Raw genomic sequence first — 21,937 nt, forward strand, 5'->3', positions numbered from 1 at the left:
CTGCCAAGGAAATTGTGATTGTCTGATTATAATGCTCATTTCAGGTAAACTTTTGGAATTTATCCATTTGGGAAATTCACTGTGCAATTTACGCCTTACAAAAGAGTCACAAAACACTGTCTGAACTTCTCTTCCAAATATGTCAAATTATTCTCTCTATTTACAGCATCTTCTCAAAAATTTTTCTTTTATCAGTTTATATGTTAGAGTGAAATACATGATGCGCTAGGGAATGAATTACTTCCTGACAATTCTAATCCATGTTGTCTTGTTTGCCTGTCCTAGATGACTGCATATACTTCATTTTCAGCCTTCTCAGAATATCCCTGTGCTCTCTGTTTCCAGGCCTGCTGCTGGATCCCATGTGAAAAGCAGGAAATAAAATGAAGATTTTTCAGTGCAAGATGCAGTACTGGCTGTTTCAAGCCTTTTTGGCAATTGCTTATTTTTGCACCGGTGTCCAGGGTCAAGGTAATTGAAAACTTTAAGATAATCATTAAGGTCTAGGACTCTAGCCATCTTGGTTCTGATTACCATTTTTTATTTTATTTACCCTAATAGTGCTTCATTGATTCCGCTATGTTTCTAGGCAGGGTTATATGTGGGCTTTTACTCAATTTTACCAGCTGTTTACACTGTAGAAATGTGCCACAACTTTGATGAGGGTTACGACCTCACCAGTGACTGAGCATAGTAATTTTGTGGCAACTGGTTAAACAGCTCATTCTTAATGTGCTTCTGGAAAGTCTGTGCAAATTTAATCAGTAAAAGTCAAATGTGCATGTTACAAAATCAGTTCTATTAATAAGGAACTATGTGTGTGTGTATGTATCCCGATTGTGCCTCTCTCTTAAATAGAGTGTCTACAAAATATTTCTGCCATGTCATACTTGGTCCTTAATTTCGTTCCTTTCTTTAAAAACTGAGCACGTAGCCCACAGGTTACTAAGGGTCTGACAGAGGCTGCTGATGCGCCATTTTAAGCATTTCTAATGATTTCTAGTTTTGTTTTAATTGAATTTAGTATTTAAAATCTATTTATATTACTGGGATCCACACTTTAATTTTTAATTTCCACTAATTTCATAAAGTATGTCAGGAATTGACAAACTACCACCTTTGGGCCAAACCTGGCCCACTTCTTGCTTTTGTAAATAAAGTTTTATTGGAACACAGCCATGCTCATTTGTTTACATATTATCCGTGGCTACTTTCTCACTGCAGTGGTAAAGTTGAGTAGTTGTGACAGAGACTGGATAGCCCACAAAGCCTAAAATACTTATTATCTGGCCTTTTGCAGAAAAAGGGAGCTAACCTCTGAAGTGCATAATATGTGCAAAGCGACATTACTAGACAAACATGGTAATCCTGCAGAAACAGAAATATCGGTGCTGAAACAGTCATTCATCAGCTGAGCAAAGAAGCCTAAATGTGATAAAGAAGGTGGTTTTAGACTTTTTTGGAATGTTTGGAATTGAAGATTGTAGAAAAGTCAAATGCAAGCACCACCATGCCCTGCTTCCTTAAAGTGAGGCACGCTCGTTTGGAGAGGAGTAGAACTTGACTCCGCAGGCTGAAATAGTGTTAAAACACGTGGAGTTAATGCCCATACATCCATCTACTTCACGTCACACAGAGGGACCAGTTGGGTAGACAAATTCTGTTTACCTTATTTACATTAATGAAAGAAGGCTTTCAGGTGTGGCAATTAGCAAAGTGATCATGGGAATCCTAGATAACTCACCCTCTCGACTATGGGATACAAGACACGGGTCCTTAGGAGCACAGGGTAGGCAAATCCTGAAGCCCTTCAGAGTTGCCATCTCAGTGTAGCTTGATTCAGAAATGGTCATTCATGGAGTAACTGATCAGATAGAGCTCTTCTGGGATTCTTTCAGGCATTCTGTTTACCAGATATACATTTTTAGCCAAATTCTGTTTTAAATGAACATTTCTGCGGCACATATTTTGTGTCAGGTTCAGGATACAAAGCTGAATGAAACTCTATTCTTTGCCTTCTAGCAGTGTACTGTCCGCTAGGGAGACAGAGTACAAGCAGATAAATCTCAATACAAGTTCTGTGGGGGGTAGTGGACAAAAGACAAAGATGGAAAGATAGATTGGAGCCAGATCATGAAAGATTTTAAACAGCTCTGTTTTTTAGAGAGATACTTTGATAACAGTGTGGATGATACTCATAGTTCTGACTCATTGGGGGTCGGGGAATTAGAATGACTAAAGCAAGAGAGACCATTAGAAGATTATATTAAGTTGTCCAGGAAATAGGTGTTGAGGGCCTGAAGTCAGTAGAGGGATAGAGAGAAGAGAAGGAATCCCAGAAATATTTAAGTGGTAGAAGTGAGAGGACTTGTTTATTAATTAGATGTGGAGGGAGCTGAAGGAAAGGGAAATATCAAAGATGATTCTGAGGCTTTTTGCTGGAGAACTGAGTCGATGGGGCCTTTAATTTCCACCCCTGTGTTATTATTGCTTCTATATCTTTGTGTCCTAATTGTTTGTTTGCCTAAGCTCATTGAAGGCAGTGGTTCTCTCTTTAGTGTCTGTATCTCCAGTACAGAACAATGCCTCAATCATGGTAGACATCTGTTGGAGGGCTTAATAAGAGAATCAAGGATGGAGCAAGTATTTGAAGCTGAAGATAATGAGTTTAGTCTTAGACAAATAGTCGAACTTGAGGTGCTTGTGGGACACCCAGGAGGAGATGTCTGATAGGTAGTCGGTGGTCTGGATCTTAGGAGAAAGAGATGGGGGCAGGAGATTATATCTGAATTGCATTATGCTTGGGAATTAGCTTATAGGGACCTTTAAAGTCCTATAGGTAGAATGAGAGAGTGATGGTCCACTGGAGAGAAGTGAGGATGAAATTTGGCAGACATCAACAGTTAAGAGGTTCAGGGAAGAAAAAGGACCAATTGAAAGTGTCAAAAAAGCAATTATAAGGAGAGTCAGGGGAGTGTGGTGGTCTAGAAGGGAAGTCTGGAGAAACTTTCAAGAAGGAAGATGGTGGGCACATGCTGGAGGAAACTCCAGTAGGAAAAGGCTTCAGATGTGGTTGGCTTTGGTTTTTGGGAAAGTTATGTGTGACCTTTGAAAAACTGAATCTTATTTCTACCATGACACCATTTATTTACATGAGTGATTTTGAGCAAAGAATAAAGAATATGAATTGCTTTATTTGATTGATTTTCTACTTTTAAAGCAAACATAGTAGTGAGCTCCTGTGGGTTGGCCAATTTTGACACTAATTTGCCAAGCCATACGTGAATATGTTTGATGTTCAATCAAGTACTTTGCTAATGACAGGTGTGTTGACTTGCCAGCTGACACTAATTACTCTGAAACCTTAAATTCTTATAGACATCTTTGGAGTCATGTTTATGCATGAAATGAAGGAAAAAAAAAAAAAAAGGTCAGTGTGGTAGGCAGAATAATGTGCCTGCAAAGATATTCACATCCTAATCCCCAGAACCTGAAAATATGTTAAAAGATATGGCAAAGGGGAATTAAGATGTCAGATGGAATTAAGGTTGTTAGTCATCTGACCTTAAAAATAGAGAAATTATCTTGGAATTGTCTGGGTGGGTCCAATCTGGACCCAATCACAGGGGTCCTTCAATATGGAAGAGGGAGGCAGAGGTGCCAGTGTCAGAGTAATGCCATGTGAGAAAGACTTGACCAGCCTTTGCTGGCTTTGAAGATGGAAGGGGGCCCCAAGTCAAGAAATGATGGTAAAGGCAAGAAAATGGATTCTCCCCTGGAGCCTCCAAAAAGGAATGCAACCCTACCAACACTGTGATTTTAGCCTAGCGAAAGCCATTTCAGACTTCTGACCTGAGAACTGTATGATAGCACATTTCTGATGTTTTAAGCTACTAACTTTGTGATAATTTGTTACAGCAACAATAGAGAACTAATGCAGTCAGGATTAAAAGGCATACAGGAAGTTAACTCTCCCCTCTTAAATTGCTCATCAACAGAATGTGCTTTACCTCTTAGTCTCTCTATGTAATTCTTTATGAAGACCTTGCCCTCTCCAGAGGATGTGAACCCCTATTGGCTCAAATAACTGTTTATACCTGGATTATTCCAGCATCTTCTTTTCAAGACAAGTTGTTAAATGAACTGGAACACAGAGAAAGTAATGTGGTATTAGCTGTAGGGAAAAATTGTGTATAGCATGGCAGAATGGTGGCACCAATACTTTTTCAGAATTTCACAGCAAATCTATATTTGGTTCTAGCAATGTTTGTTTTGGATGGCTACAAAAAAGAACCACTAAAGGTAAAGTAACTGTCATTTAAAAACCTCAAAGTATATAAAATTGGAGACTTTGCATGGGGGCTAGATTTAACTTTATAAAGACCTCTGTGTTAACACATTTACACATATTTTTTGCTGTTATTAGTAGTCACACATATTTGGAAGTTGAGAATATTTTCTTTACTGCTGTTTTCAGCATCTTTATAATGGATCATGAAATTACAACAAATTAGATTCTATGCAAGATAAAAAGAACTCTCCAGCATATCCTATGGTAAATTTCTCTCAAGTTTTAGTTCCTCTTATCTATAGAACATTTGGGCAATGCATTTAATTGGAAAATTACTGATATAAAAAACTAAGGATTTTTGATGTTTGTTTGGGGTTTTGTTAGATCACTTGAAAAAATAAGCCAAATACTTCTCTGCTATTTAAAGGTATTTTGTTTTATGAATATAATAGGTTGTTCCATTGATGTGCACCCTAAACTATGTTTTGAAGTGGAAAACACTCCCAGTGTCTATACTGCTCCATCTCAACCAGAGATTTCTGGTTGCAAATAAAAGAAACTTTCTCCAGCCAATTTAAGCAAAAAATGTATTCACTGGAGGTAATGAAGTAGCTCATATAATTAAAGTAAAAGCTACATAATTAAGCTTTGACAAGGATAGGAATCTGGGAACACCCTGGATATAGTTTCTAGCTCACAAATGGATATAGTAACCATTTTTTTTTTAGCTCATGTCATTGGAATGAAACGACTAGAGCTATTTTTCTTCCTTCCATTGGGAACAGAAGTTTCAGATTCTTGAGAGAGTCTGCCTGGCCTGGTTTGAGTCATTTTCTCACCCCTTAACCAGAGGAGGATGGCTGATAGGGTAGTCAAGATCCCTTGCAGTGGGGAGGTAGTGCTGTTCCCTTGGAAGAAAACCAGGGTGCTGTTAGAAAAGGCAGAGGGGAGGTGGATTATGGGTAGTGAAAAACAGAACATCTCCATTTCAGTGTTCCTGTGTCAAAAGTAGTGTTTCGGGAAATTAATGAGAATATTTCATTAGAAATAAACCTTTGCATAGGTTGCCACTTGTCAAAGCAGCAAGATTTCAGTTGAGTTGAATTGAATTGAAATGAAAGAAAAAGGAAAGAAAGGAAGGAAGAGGAAGGAAGGAAGGAGGAGGAAAGAAGGAAGGAACGAAAGAAGGAAGGAAGGAAAGAAAGAAGGGAGGGAAGGGCAGAAAATTAACCCTTTAATAAATAGTCATATTATGAAATAAAATTTCCCAAGTACCTGATAACAATAAGGCTTCAATGGAATGACATGAACATTCCTTTTCTGCCTTGAGATTTCATTTCTACAAGAATGACTGCAGTGAAATTCTTTGAGTTTAAAGAAAATCTTCTCTCTCAAAAAAATACCACACAACAAAAGAAAAATACCCTTGTACTTTCCACAACAAGCCTAACCCTGTAGTAGAGAGGAAGATAAGAAATGGACCCTCCTCAGTCTTCCTCCTCAATCTCCCTTTGGGATGAAGTTCATATATTCACAAATGTTGTCTTTGGCTCAACCCCACATAGGAAGCCTGACTTCACCATACAAAGGATGAGTTTGTTGGCTTGCTCCAGGCTCTTAGTATGTGCCAGAAATCAAACTTTACATTTGATTTTTGTCTTTTTAAAAAGGTTAAGATTTTAACTGATACAAATTAACTTTTGAGTCAAGTTCATGCAAGCATTTATAATTATTACTGGAAGTTAAGTATACGTATAGATGCACCTCCTCTGTGCTCACAAAAAGAAAAATCATGGGTCTAGTATTAAATACACACAAATTTTTGTTCCATGAGATAAGAACAGTTATTTCTCCACTGCACTTAGAGTGTTTCTGTCAATCTTGCTTCTCTTGCTTTGGCATGAGTCCCAGTGCCTTGCAGACAGGGAAAAAGGAGCTAACTTGGAAGTTCAAAACTGACTTCATGCCTCTTTCTTTCTTAACCAGCATTTCTTCTTTTCAGTGTTTTTCCCCTAAAAGCAAAAACTTAAAGGTAATGTGAATTTTGTGTCTAGCCAAGATTTTTTTTAACGATCGTGAGAGTATTTATGCTTACATAGGCAATAGTTGTGGGTGTTGATGAAAGAAAATGGTGGTGTTGCTTTTTGCTAGCAGTTGTGATGGGACTGTAGTCACATGAATCATTTGCAAGTTGTTTAAAAAGTAGAATATTGATGGATTTTGTTACTGCATATGCTTCTCACTTTATTTCCTGGGTAGTTCAACAGAAGCCAGTGCACTCTGGGTTCTGGAGCACCATCCGTGGTGTCTGAGCATGAACTGTGATGTCAGGGCATAATCAGTTTTACCCTCATTACTTTCTCCTGAGGTTCAGAAGCTTAGCTATTGACTAAAAAAATGTTGCAGACTATCAACTCAGACCACGTTTAAAGAACAATCGCCTGGGTAGAACGTGCTATAAAGATTTCTAATCTTTAACCTAGGAATCCTGAATGTTGTTAACTTCTTTGCCCTCCTTGGATGTTAACACACCTGGGGTGCTGACAGAGTTGGCTGACCCTCTTGGAACTGCCTAGACTGAAGTTTCCGTCTTGCTTATGGTACTTTTCCACTTGGTGGTCCTCAGGCATCCCCAGCTTTCTTCCACCAGTGCGTTCATGCAAAACTCTGCAATAAGCTTGGCCAATGGTGTCTACCAGCCCACTGGCAAGATTTGGTTCAGAAACTGGATACATAGTTTACAATTTTTTAATTCTTACCTTTAATTTTCTTCCACAAGTAATAAGAACCTATCTATAAATAGATTTTTCTACTCAAGTTCCAGACTAAGAAAAATAGTAATAATTTCTCTGTTTATCCAAATGTTAGGTTTGGCCACCTTCCTCTTCTATTTCAAGATAGTTGTTCTTATGATAAATCTATATTTTCCCATAAACCAGAGAAATGTAAACTCTTCCATTCATGTCAAATTTAGAATGGGAAGCTAATGTTTTTGCTTTGCATGGCTAGCCTTCTCTACTGAGAGGTAGTAAAGGGCAGCTAGAAAGAGAATACTACTCTTAAGATTGTGCCCTTCACTGCTCACTGATTTCAGATGAGGGGATAGTTTGTACAGGAGTAAATTACTCATTTATCTAGCTCAGTGAAGGGTGACTTCTTAATATGAATCTTCTCCCAAAGAAACAGAGCATTTTGTTTGGAGTCAGAGATTGTCATTCATCAGTATGTGAACTTGGGCAAGTGTCTTAGCTTCTCCTTGGTTCCCTTATATGTAAAATTGGTATACCAATATGTTTTTGTGAGGATTAAACGAGCTTTTGAGATCACCCATTAGATGAAGTAAGGGGAAAGGGGAACAAACATTTATTGACCACCTATTATAATGCATTATATCCATTATCCTATTTAACATTGTCATCTATCCTGTGCAGAAAGTATTGCTGTCACCTTTTCTAAAAATAAGGCTTTGGAAAAAACAATCACTTGCTCAAGTTTATTTATCTAATAAGTGACAGAACTGGGAATCAAACTAATGTCCAAATCTCATATTATGCTACATACCTATTAAGGAGAATGTTATTTCCTTCCCCCACACTCTGTTTTCTAAAGTAGAAAGAAAGGCTGGGCATATAAGTGGGTAATAAGTGCTAACTTTTCTGTTAAGCATTAGCTGTTCTTTTTTGACAAACTAATTTAGATATTACATAATAAAAGTCTTCTTACTAAAGTATTTCTTTTGAAATTCTGGAACATTGATACAGGGTTCCAAAAATATGTTTTGAAGTTTGAATGACTTATACAAAAATGATATAGATCTACCAATTTTGTGAACATCAGAAAAGATTAAATATACTGGCATGATTCATTACCATGTGCTGTGTATCATTCTGAAAGGTATACATCAGCTACACTTGAAGAGTGGATCAAAGTTTATAAAACATAATTATCTTTTATTTGGTCCTTTACAATCCATTTCTCAAATGTTTTAAAATGAAGATCTTATTACTATAATATGTCCATAATAGCCTTCTTAAATGATCTTATCATAAAAAATATTGGATTACTAACGTGAAAAACCTAAAGGCATAAAACAGGTCCCAGTAGAGTAGATTATGAAAGCTCATATGTTCCAAGTAGAAAAATTCGTCCTTGTAACATAATGAAAGCATTTTACAAGATTGGCTTCAGTTTTTAAACTACACTAGAGAATTAAATTCTACCCCTAACTCATAGTCCTTTGTGAAAAGGTCAGTACTATTTGACAAATGCTTATCTCTCGAGTAAGAAACAAATGCCCTTGGGTTTGCGTTCTTTTGCAAACTGATCAATTCATGAAGGGGTTGTAGAAACAACATATTTTGAGGCTGATAAAGTCTCATGAATTTTGATTACATTACCTTAAGTTTTCAATGTAACAAACGGAAGCTTAAACGTTCCTGCATGTAAACAGTTTTTGTTTTTCCTTTCAGTGCCTCCACCCACACGGTTAAGATATAGCGTATTATCTCATGATAGTATACAGATTTCATGGAAGGCTCCAAGAGGGAAATTTGGTGGATACAAACTTCTTGTGACTCCAGCTACAGGTAAAAATAATCAACTGCATTTGCTAGAGTATAGCAACTTTTTACACCTAGCTAACTAAAAATGTGTAGTGCTGTTGCTTTAAACTCATTTGAAAGTTTTTTTTTAATTTAATCTTTTGAACTTTAAATCTAACCTTCTAATCAAGGAAAAAGTGTTCCCAAAGTCTAAATGTGACTATTGGGCTCACCATAATTCTCCTCAGGCGAAATTTCCAAACCAAAACATTCACTACTTCTGTTTCAACATAGGATGAGTAATTTTGGTCTATCGGCATTTAAAAAATATGATACATCAACAAATATAGACAGTAGTGACTGGCTGAGTAAATTATGATTAATTAACTTGATAGAACATTATTGGAAATTATACGTTAAAATTATAAAAGCTAAGAAGACGTAAAAATAAGTGATAAATTAAAGCAAGAAAAGCAAAAGTTAAATTTCTTGATCATGAAGAAAAAGTAGTCAGGAAAAAACTTTTTAAAATTAAATTTGGTTTGAATTTTTTCCTTCTCGTATTTTGTGTTTTTATTATATAAATATAATCAAAGAAAACAATACAGAGCATGTAGAGGAATTGCCACTGTTATATGGGTGTCATGGAGACAAAGATGGGGTTAGCAACTGGATTGCTTGAGTTCAAAACCTGGTTCTGTGACTTATAAGTAATGTCATTAGGGCAAGTTGTTTAATCTCTCCATGCTTCAGTTTCCTCTTTTGTAAAATGTGCAAACAATATTAGTACCCAGCTCATGGACTTGTTGTGGGCTTGGAACTCAAAATGTGGTCTAGGAGCCAACAGCATTGGCATCACCTGAGAGCAAATGCAGAATATTGGGCCTACCTCCTACCTACTGAATCAGCATCGAAATTTTAAAAGGATCCTCAGATGATTTCTATGCATATTAAATTTGGGAAGCACTGGTTATGAGGGCTAAATGAATTAGTAAATGTAAAGTCCTTAGAACAGAGACTGCCAGATAGTAAGTGCTCAGTAAATCTCACCCATGATTATTATAAAGATGTTCTTTAGTATATCTCTCAGGTCTCATTTCTCTTCCTAGGATCAATTTTCACATAGTGCAAAATAAACACGTAATAATAGCATATTTGTATAATATATATATTTATGGAAATATAATAATTTTTTTCTCTTTATTGGTGATAAAGATGATTATATGGATCTGGACTCCTTTCTGTTGGAGACCTTTTCCATACTCATTTAATGAGACAGACAGATGTTCTGTTGTTCATAAATATAGATATCTTACCCAATAGTGGATTTAAAATGTCAAACAAAACAAGTAGATGAAACACCTGGCTTCTTGCTCGGTCACTAAAGAGGAACCTCCTTTTATTAATGAATAGTACCCATAGGCTCCTTAGAATGACTTCTGGTTCGGTAATACCACATGCCAATTTCTCCCATGTTGGCCTACAGAAGTGACTCACTTGTGGAAAGCAATATTTTACTCTCAAGCCTGGTTCAGAGTTTTCGTTTTGGAGTATGGCCCAATTTTGAAATAACTTTGACTTTTTAAAATGCAGTTCATTTTCTAAAATAAGCCATCCTGGGAAATTTAACTTTAAGAGATTCTTGAACATCATTATGACTCTAAAGGTCAAAATACAAGTTACCAGTTTATGGTACGTTTGAGAATTCCCCTTGTCCCATCTTAAAAGGTTACTTTTCCTACAGATAATCCATGTTTTAACTTTTCCTATTTCATTGCTGATAACGCCAAAGTATTAAGCATCCCAAGCAGGTATTATTGAGGAATCATAGAATCTTAGAAGTGACTTGGGTCTCCTCTGGACCAAACTTCAGCCTGATCCTTCGATCCCCTTTGGCCCAGCACACCCAAAAAGTAGACCTCCAGCTCTTGCTTCAACACTTCCAGTGACGAAATAAAAATTGAGGATGAAAGCAAATTATTTCTTCGTAAATACTGGGTTTATTTTCCCCAGTGAGCCAATGTCCTTACTGCAGTGGCCCAAGCCAATAACACAGTCTTAACACTCTGGTATCTACTTGATCAACTATAATAAATACAACTAGACACAAAATATTTGTAGACATTTTAGTACTATGAGACATGTTCCAAATACTGTTTATACCAGTCTTTCTCAAAGCGTGTTCCATGGTACTCTGCAGGAAGCTAATAGCTATTACACAACCAAAAGTTTAATGGCCAAATAAATTTGAGAAGTACTGGTTTAAACAGAGTTTAAAGCTTTTTTATTGCAGGGTTCACAAAGCCTTTAATAAAATAATACATCCTGTGCCTCTCAGAGAGGGACTCTAATATACAGAGTTTTCCGAGGCATTTTTTTTTAGTACATTATGAAAAATTTATTTGGTACACTTTGTAGTAGATGAGTTTTAGATGATAGAGGAAGTTAGTGAAGCCAGAGTTAAGATCTTGGACACAAACGTGTTTAAGGAATTGGGTTTTGGCAAGAGAGAGGCTCAGTTCTGCCTTCTAGTAGCAGGCAACATGGATGATAGCAGCATCAAATTTCAGACTTAATGTCATTAATTTTATTAGAATATGATTAACGTATATTGTAATCTATGTTATGTGTGATGAATTCAGCAAGTTTCAGACTCTTTTTTTCTGTTATTGCTGGAGGGGCAGAAGTTTTAAATTAATTTCCCTTTTCTCAAACACAGTGATCGCTGCCAGTAATTAGAGAAGAAAGGTGTATTTGGAATTTTGCGCAAAAGTTGAGTATTTAATCAAGAGCGTTTTCAGGAAAGCCTTAGACGGCAGTCTAATTTGATAGAGAGATAATGGAGGTTTGAAATCTTTTTATGAACCAAGCTAACTTTTCAGTAGCCAGGTAGTGAGTAGTTCCTTTAACATCCTGAGATAGTGATGGTCAGATTAAAGCTAATTAAATTGCTAATGCTTCAAGGATGCTTTGACTCACTTTAGAGACGGGGTAGGAATAAGTCCAGCGTAGATAATTACATTCAATCTGCCCATGTCTTTCCCTTCACTTTTAAGTGGCATTCTTTCCTTGAAGAATATATCTGATGTTGAGGGCTTACTGTCTTCTAATCTTGCACTATGGCTTTCCCTAGTATATAAAAGCAACAACGTGTTATGGTGAAAGATTTTTGTGAATGTGTTTTTATCTAATTTAAGCCATTGTTTAAGTTGTCTAATACAAAGAGTACAACTGAAAATGAGAATGAAAACTGTATTAAAATTAAGTGCTAGGCGCATATGAACCATTATATATATTTTTAAATGTCTTCACCTTTTAAAATCTTGATTGCTGGTTAATAAATTTTCTTAATGTACACAGTTAACCTATTTCTTAGAACTGATTGATCTTTCTGTTTTATTAAGGTGGAAAAACCAATCAACTGAATCTCCAGAACACTGCAACTAAAGCAATTATTCAAGGTCTTATGCCAGATCAGAATTACACAGTTCAACTTATTGCATTCCATAAAGACAAAGAAAGCAAGCCAGCCCAGGGTCAATTCAGAAGTACGTATTTATAGATCTTAAAGTGCCGCCAAGGGACTCTGTCCCAGCTCTGAGTTTGAGTCTGTGTTAGATATTATAACAGGTTAAAATCCTAGATGCTTTTAAATTTGAAAAGATTTTAAAAGACATTTAGTACAATCTTTCATGAGTTCCTTCTATCTCTAATACTCCTCTGCCCCTCCCTTTACCCATTTCACTGGACTCCTACTTATCCTTTAAGTTTTAGTTTTCAAATGCTCTACCCTGAACTTTACCCAGATGTCTCATCTACGTGGGACATAATAGATGCTCAATAAATACTTACCAAATGACTGAATGGATGATGCAAGAATTTCCTCCGTAGTAACCCCAGCAAGTGCCAATCCAGCCTCTGCTAAAACACCCTACACAGTAAGGAATTTAACTCCTTCCAATAATTAATCAGTTGGCATTTATTAACAGCCTATTATGTGCTAGGTCCCATGACAAACATTGGTAAACAAATACAACGTGGTAACTATTAGAGAGAGATACACTTAGGACTCTGTGAAGGGAGGGCTCTCTTTGCCCCAGTAATGGGCTGTGAAGAGAGTGGAAGGGGGATGGCTTCCTTTTGGAGCCAGTTCTCAAATAGTAAGTTGGGCAGACAGAGAAAGCATGGGGCATGCAGAGACATTCTAAGCAGGGGAGAAATCTCTGAGGCAACCCAGCCCTTATCTGCACCATTCCATTAGAAAGCTTTTCTTTCCATTGAGTTTAAAAGTTGTCCACGCTGGCCCTGATTCTTCAGTCTTTAAAGAGATATTCACTCATTCATTCTTCTTTTTTTCACATTTAACAAATATAGATTGCATAGCTACTGTGTCAGGCCCTGTTCTAGGCACTGGGAACACGACAAATCCCTGCCCCTATAGACCTTATATGCTAGTGACTGGAGACCACAGCAACTCCCTCTTCCTGGAGGTGGCCTTTCAAATATGGAGGGCAGAGTTTTGTGTGTCATGAATGCAAACAGAAGAGGCCTGTCCTGGTTAACTTTCTGTGTTACTTCATTGTTAAGATAGACTCTTTAAAAAACCTAACTTATTGTTAAGGACAATTTTCAACATAATAAAAAGATCAGCAGAATAGTATAATGAACCCCTAAGTATCCATCACTTGCTTCAACAATTAGCCATTCATGTCCAGTCTTATTTCATCCGTACCCCACTGCCACCCCTCCCCATATTATTTAGAAGCAAATCCTAGACATCATTTCAAATAACACCAGCTTTTTAAATCCTTCCTTTAGGATTGATGCACAAATCTGGGAGGCCGTGGATTCTAGAATTGTATGTGCAAGCAATGTTCTATCTGGATTTTCTATCCCTCCCTCCATTTTTTTCCTTATTCTTTTAAGTAATGTTTTATGAGACATATTTTGTGATTTTTTTTTAATTAACTTAAAATTAATTTAAATTTTAATTTAAAGTTTAAATTTAAAAAAACCCCAACTTTGTAAACCTACTACCTCTTGAAACTTCTGGACAAAGACTTTTAGTAAATCCACCTGTCAGCAGAACATACAGATGTTTTAAATGTTACATTCTTTTGAGATTCGCGTTGTCTGGAAGCTCTGGAAAAGGTTTTTTATGTTATTTTCAATATAAATCAGCCTTCTGTCTCGTTTTATTGGCACTGTGCTTCAGTTCCTGGCCTCCAACATTCCTACATGAGTAAGCGAAATAACTTTTCTTAAAAGTTTGTGAGAAGCAGTAAAAGGGACCAGGAGAAACGATTCATTTTATGTTAGTCTGAAGGTATTGCGATGGATTGTTTCAAATATTCCACTGACTGAGCAGCATAAGAAACACAGACAGCCTTAAAAATCCTTTCCAATAGCTATTTACTCAAAATACTTAAAAGAAAATGCAGTTTTGGCCTTATTGAGCTCTGCTGAAATAATCTTAACGAAATAGTCTAACTGATTAGTTGGATAAATTATAGGTAAGCATATATTTTTTTTAGCTATGTTATTTTTATTGGCAGGATAGAGGGATTAGTTCTTCCTAAATGACAGTTTGTAGAATGAAATTCAAATAACTTTATTTGGATGGCTTCCTTTTCCATTTTGCATTTTAGTTGTATTTTTGCTCCCTGTGAGATGGAGCTAAAGCCTGGTCTCCCCTCCCTGGAAAACTTGCATGGTTGGATACAGGAAAATGAGGATCCAGAGAAATCCTGTGGATATACGTTTGCAATTTGTGTAGGGATTTGAATTCTTCATAAGTCCATCTTCTGATACACAGTGATGCTTAAAAAACAGTCTTTGGAATTTGAAGACAGAAAGGCATGTCTGATCTGCTGGATATTATGATTCCAAATCTGGTGTGGGTATTTGGCCAAGCAACTCAACCTCTTCCAGCCTCAGTTTGCTCATCTGTAAATGGGGGTGATGATGTGTGCCCATTATGGTGTGGACCAGCTCACTTCAGCACAGAGTAGGGGCATGGGAACTATTGTTGTTATGATTAATATCGCTTGGCTTGTGACAGTCTGTTTTCTAGCTAATTTTGCCCCCTGCCTGAGGGGGACTGCAGTTTGGTGTGACCTGTGTGTTACGTCTTATACGTGAACTAGTTGCCTAATTCAAAGTGACTGTCATTTTTCTTGTTCATCTGTAGACTAGTTTATGACCCTATTTGGCAAACTTTCTTTCCGACCACCATTTTCCTCTTTGGAATGATATTTTGCTAATCTTTGCCTGCAAAGTCTTGCTCATCTTTCAAAGTCTGGCTTCCCTGTCACCTTCCCAGTGAAGTTTCCCCGAGTCTCCACCTCTGGAATTATTCTTCCCCAGATGTATTTCTACTTCGGCACAATTTTCCTCACATTAAAGTTGCGGACTTATTTGCTTTTACAGAATGTAAGCAGTTTGAGGCCACGGCTTATGTGTGGGTGGGATTGAAGATGCAGATTTGGAAATTACCCACAGAAGGGTGAGAATTAAAATTATGGGATGATAAAATTATAGGTGGGATTTGCAGAGATGCAAGATAACTTTAGTACATGATCCTGTTTCAGGAATGAAAGCAGAAAAAAGATTGAAAAAATGAGAATGTAAACGAGGGGTCAGAGGAATACAAGAAAAGCCAGGATAATGCCTTTGTAAAAACTGAGACAGAAAAGAATTTAAAAAGCGGGGGTGTTCCAAAGTGGCCAAGGCTTATAAAAAAGTCAGAGAACGAGAGCTAAAAAAATGGATTTAGATAACTAGAAAGTCAGTGGGAATAGAAGGATCAAGGCATCTTATATCTATTATTATTTTTTTTAATCTTGGAATTTAATCTCTAGGTGCCAGAAAGCCAAGGAGGGTTTCTAAGGAAAAGAATAATAGAACTGGAACAACATGACCTTGGCAGATGGCAGGTCTCAAACTCTTTTAGCAAAGGGATGGAAGCCAGTGGAAAGAAGAGAAGGAGGAGGTGATAAAGACAGGATTAATGGAATAATACCCTAGAGACAGCAGGAGGGATGGTTCAGAGGAAATCATCGCTTCCTTTATATAGCCCACCCTCCAATAAATTTGCTGATTTCCATGAAGTGAATGCAACAATTAAATGAAATATCTTGCCGTAAGGTCACTTCTGCCTTTTCACGGGGTATTTTATTTGTGTAGAAACCATTGCCATTTGGCAGTGGTCTCGACGTACTCAGACAACTTAAGGTGCCAAACAATAGCAAGAAAGCTGCTGTGGAGTTTTAAGCAGTGGAAAGTGTAGCTAATGGTGTAGACTGGTATGACTGTATTAAAGCACAAGGGGCATTCTGGGTCCCTGAATATTTCCTAATGAAAGTGACCAAGAAACACTACTATTTTTGGAAGGGAAACTTTTCTTTTAAGTTTGTAGGGAAATTATTATAGGGTTCCCCACCTTCTACTGCAGATAGGCCAACTCCAAATGAGGCTATTCATGGCTAAGATCTTTCTAGAACAGGGACTAACTCATAGGCCTTGTCCAGAGACCTGAAGATATGGCTTGAATCTTGTGCCAACAATTTCTGGTTTTATGAGATATCTTTTAGTTACTTAGCTTCCTGGTCCTTTGTTCCCTCGTGTATGAAATGGGGATAATCACGCTGATTTTACAGCAGTTATGAAGGATTAAATTTATTTGATACATCTGTCCATGGTGAGTACTTGACCAAAGTAATTCCTTAAGTGTTTTCCACACCTTCCGATGACAACATTAAAAGAAATAGAAGTTCTAATCTTTGAGAATGAGTTTCTACCATGGAGCTAATTTCTACTCAATACTCAATACTTGGAAGGGTTTTAGTAAAACTCGTTGAATATTTTCTTCTAGACTAATGTAACATGTTTCTGTATTTCTACTTTTCTTCCAGTTAAAGATTTAGAAAAAAGAAAGGATCCAAAACCCAGAGTCAAGGTTGTGGACAGAGGAAACGGAAGTAAACCATCTTCACCAGACGGTCATATTTTTTTTTATTTGCTTATTTGGGGGGTTGAGTTGTTTTAATAACACAGGCAATACAAACACTCCTGGCCGTTGGCCCCATCAGAACAGTACAGAGCGTACATGAAAATCTCCCTCTGCCCCTTTTCTTTCCTCCTTCCTTCCTCACATATAATGGCTGTCAACACCTCCCTCTCCCTTACTCTCCCATATTCAATACATCACCAAGTTCCAGTGAATTTATTTTCTATTGAAATAATGACAGAATCTGTTCATTTCTTTCCATGTCTATTGCCAATACTCAGGCTAAGCTCCCATTTCTTTCCCGGTGTACAGTATTATTTAGCAAATCTCAATTTGCTCTCTACCCAGAAGTTGGAGCAATCTTTTCAAGACAGATCCAACCCTATGCTCTCCCCACACACACCTTAAAACTCCTTCAGTAGTTTCCCACTGCTCTTAGGATAGAGGACAAAATCCTTAACAAGACCCCCAAGGCCCCATGTAGTCTGGTAACCTACCGACCTGCCTCTCCTTCCTCATCTAACAACCCTCACTCACTACTCTCTAGGCCGCCGGCCTTCTTTCAAATCCTTTAAAGACTGTGTATCTCCCATACAAAGTCATAGCACCTGTTCTACTCTCTGCGTGAAACACTCTTCCCCATCAACACTCTGCTTAAATACTTCCTTCTCTTTCTTCAGAGCTCAGCTCAATCACGACGTTCTCAGAAACCTTCTCCAACCATTTTCCTCTATTAGAGGCCCCCTTACACCAGCTAACTTTCTTTCACAGCATTTCAATGTTTGTCTTCTCCCCTAGACTGTAAGATCCAAGAGAACAAGGATTGTGTCTGTTTTTGCTCCTCAGTATCTAGCAGTTTCCGATACATAACAGGTGTCCAGTAAATACTCACTGAATGGAAAGATGGATCAATGATCTACTAGAAATGTTACCTACTAGTGGCGAAAAATATAGTCAACCATCAACTCACCCCAGTGTTTCTTGTCACACTTTGGCATGCGACTTTTCAGTCACTTTTCTATCAATATACAAACCTATATGTATGGTCATACAATATGGCAATATTGTACTTCTTATTCAAAAAGTGTTGCTTTTTCACTTTGAGAACTTTCCATGTTACCGCATACAGGAGGCACGATGGCCTGGTGGCACATTGCATGGACATCACTTTTGCCTGTGGGAATTTAAAGCCTGACTTTGCTGCTTTTAAGATTGGGTGATTTATACTGGTTATCCTAATGTCCATGTCTCTGTTTCTTCGTCTGTGAAAGGTGGATAATAGGGTTTAAATCATAGAGTTCTTTGAGATTAAATGTGTCAATATATGTAAAATACTTAGAATACTGCCTACCATTGAATGATGTTAGCTATTATTGTTAGGCTATTGTTAGCCTCATTCCTTTTAATGGCCGGATAGTATACAAAGGAGTAGATTATCTTAATTTATTAACCATTCCCCATACTAATGAGCATTTAGATGCTTTCTAATTTTAACTATTACAAACATGTTGCAAAAAATGTACTTCTAAAAGTGGAATTGCAGAGTTAAAAGGATATGCAAATTTTACATTTTTGATAGAGTATACCAAATTGACTTAACTTTATTCAAAAAGTTATACTTCTGCCAACAATGTAGAACCGTGCTTATTTTCATTCATTCTTTCCAACATTTGAAATTCTTAATACTTAAAAAATTTTCCCAATGATATCTCAACACTTTAATTTACATTTCTTTGATTATTAGTGAGGTTGAGCATTTTTTTCATATCTTTAGTGGTCATTTGTATTTTTTCCCATCTTTGATCCATTTTGGTCTTGTGCTTTTTGTCTTTTTTATATGAAAATAATAATTTATAGATTTCTTTGTGCTCCCAGAATCAAGATTTATATCTTTCACCAGTTCTGGAAAATTCTCAGCCTTTAACTCTTCAAATGGTCTTTTTCTCAATTATCTGTTCTCTTCATTTCTCTCTCCTTTCTTTTTTTTTTTGCTGAGGAAGATTACCCCTGAGCTAACATCTGTGCCACTCTTCCTCTATATTGTATGTAGGGGGCCGCCACAGCATGACTTGAGAGGTGTAGGTCTGCACCCAGGATCCAAACCCGCAAACCTGAGCCGCCAAAGCGGAGCGCACTGAACTTGACCACTATGCCACAGACTGGCCTCCTCTCTCTCCTGTCTGTCTTTCTCTGTATTCAAATTAGATTTGTCATAGACAGTCTTTTTCCGTGGTCTATGTCTCTTAATTTTCATATTGTCTACCTCTCTGATTCTATCATTGATATTTTGGGTAATTTCCTTTATCTTTCTATTAGTACACTAATTATCTCTTACCCTCTTTTTAATCTGCTTTTTAGTCTGTGGTTTTCAACGAGTAATTCTTTTATTTCTAGAAATTCTATTTGCTTCTTTTAAAAATTTGCTAGGAATTTTTACAGTACTTTGTTCCATTTTAATGTTTTGTAAAAATTATCCTGATATTTCAGTCATGTTTGTTTTGTATTCTGAACCCAATAATTATATTATCTAAAGTATTTTGGAGTTAAATTCATCTTTTCTTTTTTATACTGGTTTTCATTCATGGTGCTTGTTTTCTTGTTTGGCTTGTCACTTTGGTTTGTGAGCTCATTTGTGAGAATTCTTTGCAGCGTGGTTTAGGAGTATGCCCCTCCAGAAATGTGTCCTTTGGTTGCTACCAAATTGAAACCATTTTATGTTAATTTTTTGTCTTAGGACACTCAGAGCTTGTCCATGGTTACAAATTCATAAGAGAGACAATTTTCTCCCACACAGAGCTTAGGCCAATACAAACACTTTTTTTTTGGTCATCTCCCTTGCTTGAAAAAGCAGATATTTCCCTAGTCCATCTTTTCACTAAGGGTATAGCCCTTTGAGGGTGCCTCCTTTACATGAGAAGTATCAATTCAACCTTTCCACATTGAATGCATCCAAGATCTTTTTTCCTGTTCCTGTATGACCATTGAAGCTTAACTTCTTGACTTGTAAACTCCTAGTTAATGTTAAGTCTGCCAGATATATATATATATACACACACACATATATACATACATATATATATTTCCCCTTGCAATAAATAAGTAATTTGTGAGAAGATATCTTGAGACTATTTAAATATTGCTTTTCTGCTAAGGATCTTAAAATTTTACCCAATTGTTTTAATATCCATTTGTAATTCTCGCCTGGGTCAGCTACTACTATAATGTTTCTGAAATGGTAATTTTCCTAACACCATTGTTTATTCTACATTTTATTAGTTGCCATTCTACTGTAAGGAAGATCTTTCCCTTCTCCCACATTTATTTGTCTATTTATGTCGGTAGGGGCTCGTGGATTCTTATTTTATGTGATGGATCGTAGTCCATTACTATCATTATTTATTTTGATGTTCAAATTGTTCCATTTTTCTCAGTGGGAGCTATTTCAAGCTATCGCCTATGGCCATTTTTTTAATTGATGTCATAATAGTTTATAACACTGTGAAATTTCAGTTGTACATTATTATTTGTCAGTCACCATATAAATGTGCCCCTTCACCGCTTATGCCCACCCCCCAACCCCCTTCCCCCTGGTAACCACCAAACTGTGTATGTTGGTTTATCTTCCACATATGAGTGAAATCATATGGTGTTTGTCTTTCTCTGTCTGGCTTATTTCACTTAAGATAATACCCTCCAGGTCCATCCATGTTGTTGCAAATGGGACGATTTCCCTACGGCCTTTTAATATATCTCCATCATTCTTTAAGCTTTTCCTACTTTCTGGCACAAACCTTACATTCCAGGCTCTTCTTGTACTTTTTCTGCCCTGTTCTAAATTCAACCATTTCTTCAAGGAATCCTGGTTTCTTTTCATGGAAAATAGTATTTAGAAACCAAGATGTGGGTACCAGATGTGCTTATTGCTTCTGGGTTGTCATTGCTTCTAGGCACTCTTAGCAGAGAGTACACACACACACACCATTATCTATCTATCTATCTATCTATCTATCTATCTATCTATCTATCTATCATCTATCTTATTGTATCATATATCTATATTCTACCCTTAACACAGGGTTCATTCTAGCCCTCCTCTTTCCATATTTATCAATATATCCCTTTTCAAGAGAATTTGGAAACATAGCTCCCAGTATCTTAAATGTATCTACTTATATGCTCAATTGTAAAAATAGTTTTAGAATTGGTAATCTATACACACTGCAAAAAAATCTATTAACTGGAGTTCAATATTTGCCTCTAGTGTGGGGTATATTATAAAATACCCATGTTCAAAATGATCTTGGGTTAGTCCTTTTGTTCCCAACTCACTGTGGTTTTGTTATTCGTTTTTAATACAGCTATGTTAATTCGTGGTTACATAAAACATTAACGTGGTTTTGAAAGTAAAAACTGTACAAAAGGGTGGGGTGTAGCAGTTATATAAAAGCCCGTGGTGTAGCAGTTAAGTGCGCACACTCCGCTGCTGGCAGCCCAGGTTTGGATCCCGGGCGTGCACAAACGCACCATGTGTCAGGCCATGCTGTGGCGGTGTCCCACACAAAGTGGAGGAAGACGGGCACGGATGTTAGCTCAGGGTCAGTCTTCCTCAGCCAAAAAAAGAGGAGGATTGGTGTGGATGTTAGCTCAGGGCTGATCTTCCTCACAAAAAAAAAAAAAAAAAACTATACAAAAGGGTAATACTCAAAAGAAACCTCACTTCTCTTATTTCATCCACCAAGCTTTACTCACCTCTTCTGAATAACCAAACTCAATAGTTTCTGACTTGTCTTTCCTGTGTTTCTTTTTGAAAAAACAGATTTGTAAATATTTTTATGGAGGATTTTACATGTAAGTTCTCAACTGAGTTTTGGCTTAGCATTCTTTGCTTAAAGAATGGCACTCAAGGTGAAATCTATCTCCCGTCCGTGGATTAGAGTTGGCCCTAGAATTTAGCTACAGCCAGATATTCCTGAAATGTCCTAAATTCTCCATTCTTTTCCCTGATGCATCTTCCCCTTGCCCTTCTAAAACTTAGCATTGAGTGAAGTGAATCAAAAACAGGAAAATAGATAATGGAAAGGTGGGGGTAATACGTTC

The 21,937-nt window shown here is 37.0% G+C and overlaps 1 protein-coding gene across 5 annotated transcripts in view; it reads left to right on the forward strand.

Moving 5' to 3' along the window:
- Window positions 1-21,937, forward strand: part of COL14A1 (collagen type XIV alpha 1 chain) — a 212,804-nt gene that overhangs the window by 18,603 nt on the left and 172,264 nt on the right. For all 5 annotated transcript variants that reach the window (XM_058564860.1, XM_058564862.1, XM_058564863.1 and 2 more), the window contains exons 2-5: window positions 346-471; window positions 8,761-8,877; window positions 12,237-12,380; window positions 16,746-16,832. In XM_058564860.1, coding sequence (XP_058420843.1) covers window positions 384-471; window positions 8,761-8,877; window positions 12,237-12,380; window positions 16,746-16,832 — 436 coding nt within the window. In that variant the 5' untranslated portion in view covers window positions 346-383. The remainder of the gene's footprint in view (window positions 1-345; window positions 472-8,760; window positions 8,878-12,236; window positions 12,381-16,745; window positions 16,833-21,937) is intronic.

This window comes from Diceros bicornis, chromosome 21, assembly GCF_020826845.1.
Source record: "Diceros bicornis minor isolate mBicDic1 chromosome 21, mDicBic1.mat.cur, whole genome shotgun sequence".
NCBI classification, from domain to species: Eukaryota; Metazoa; Chordata; class Mammalia; order Perissodactyla; family Rhinocerotidae; genus Diceros; species Diceros bicornis.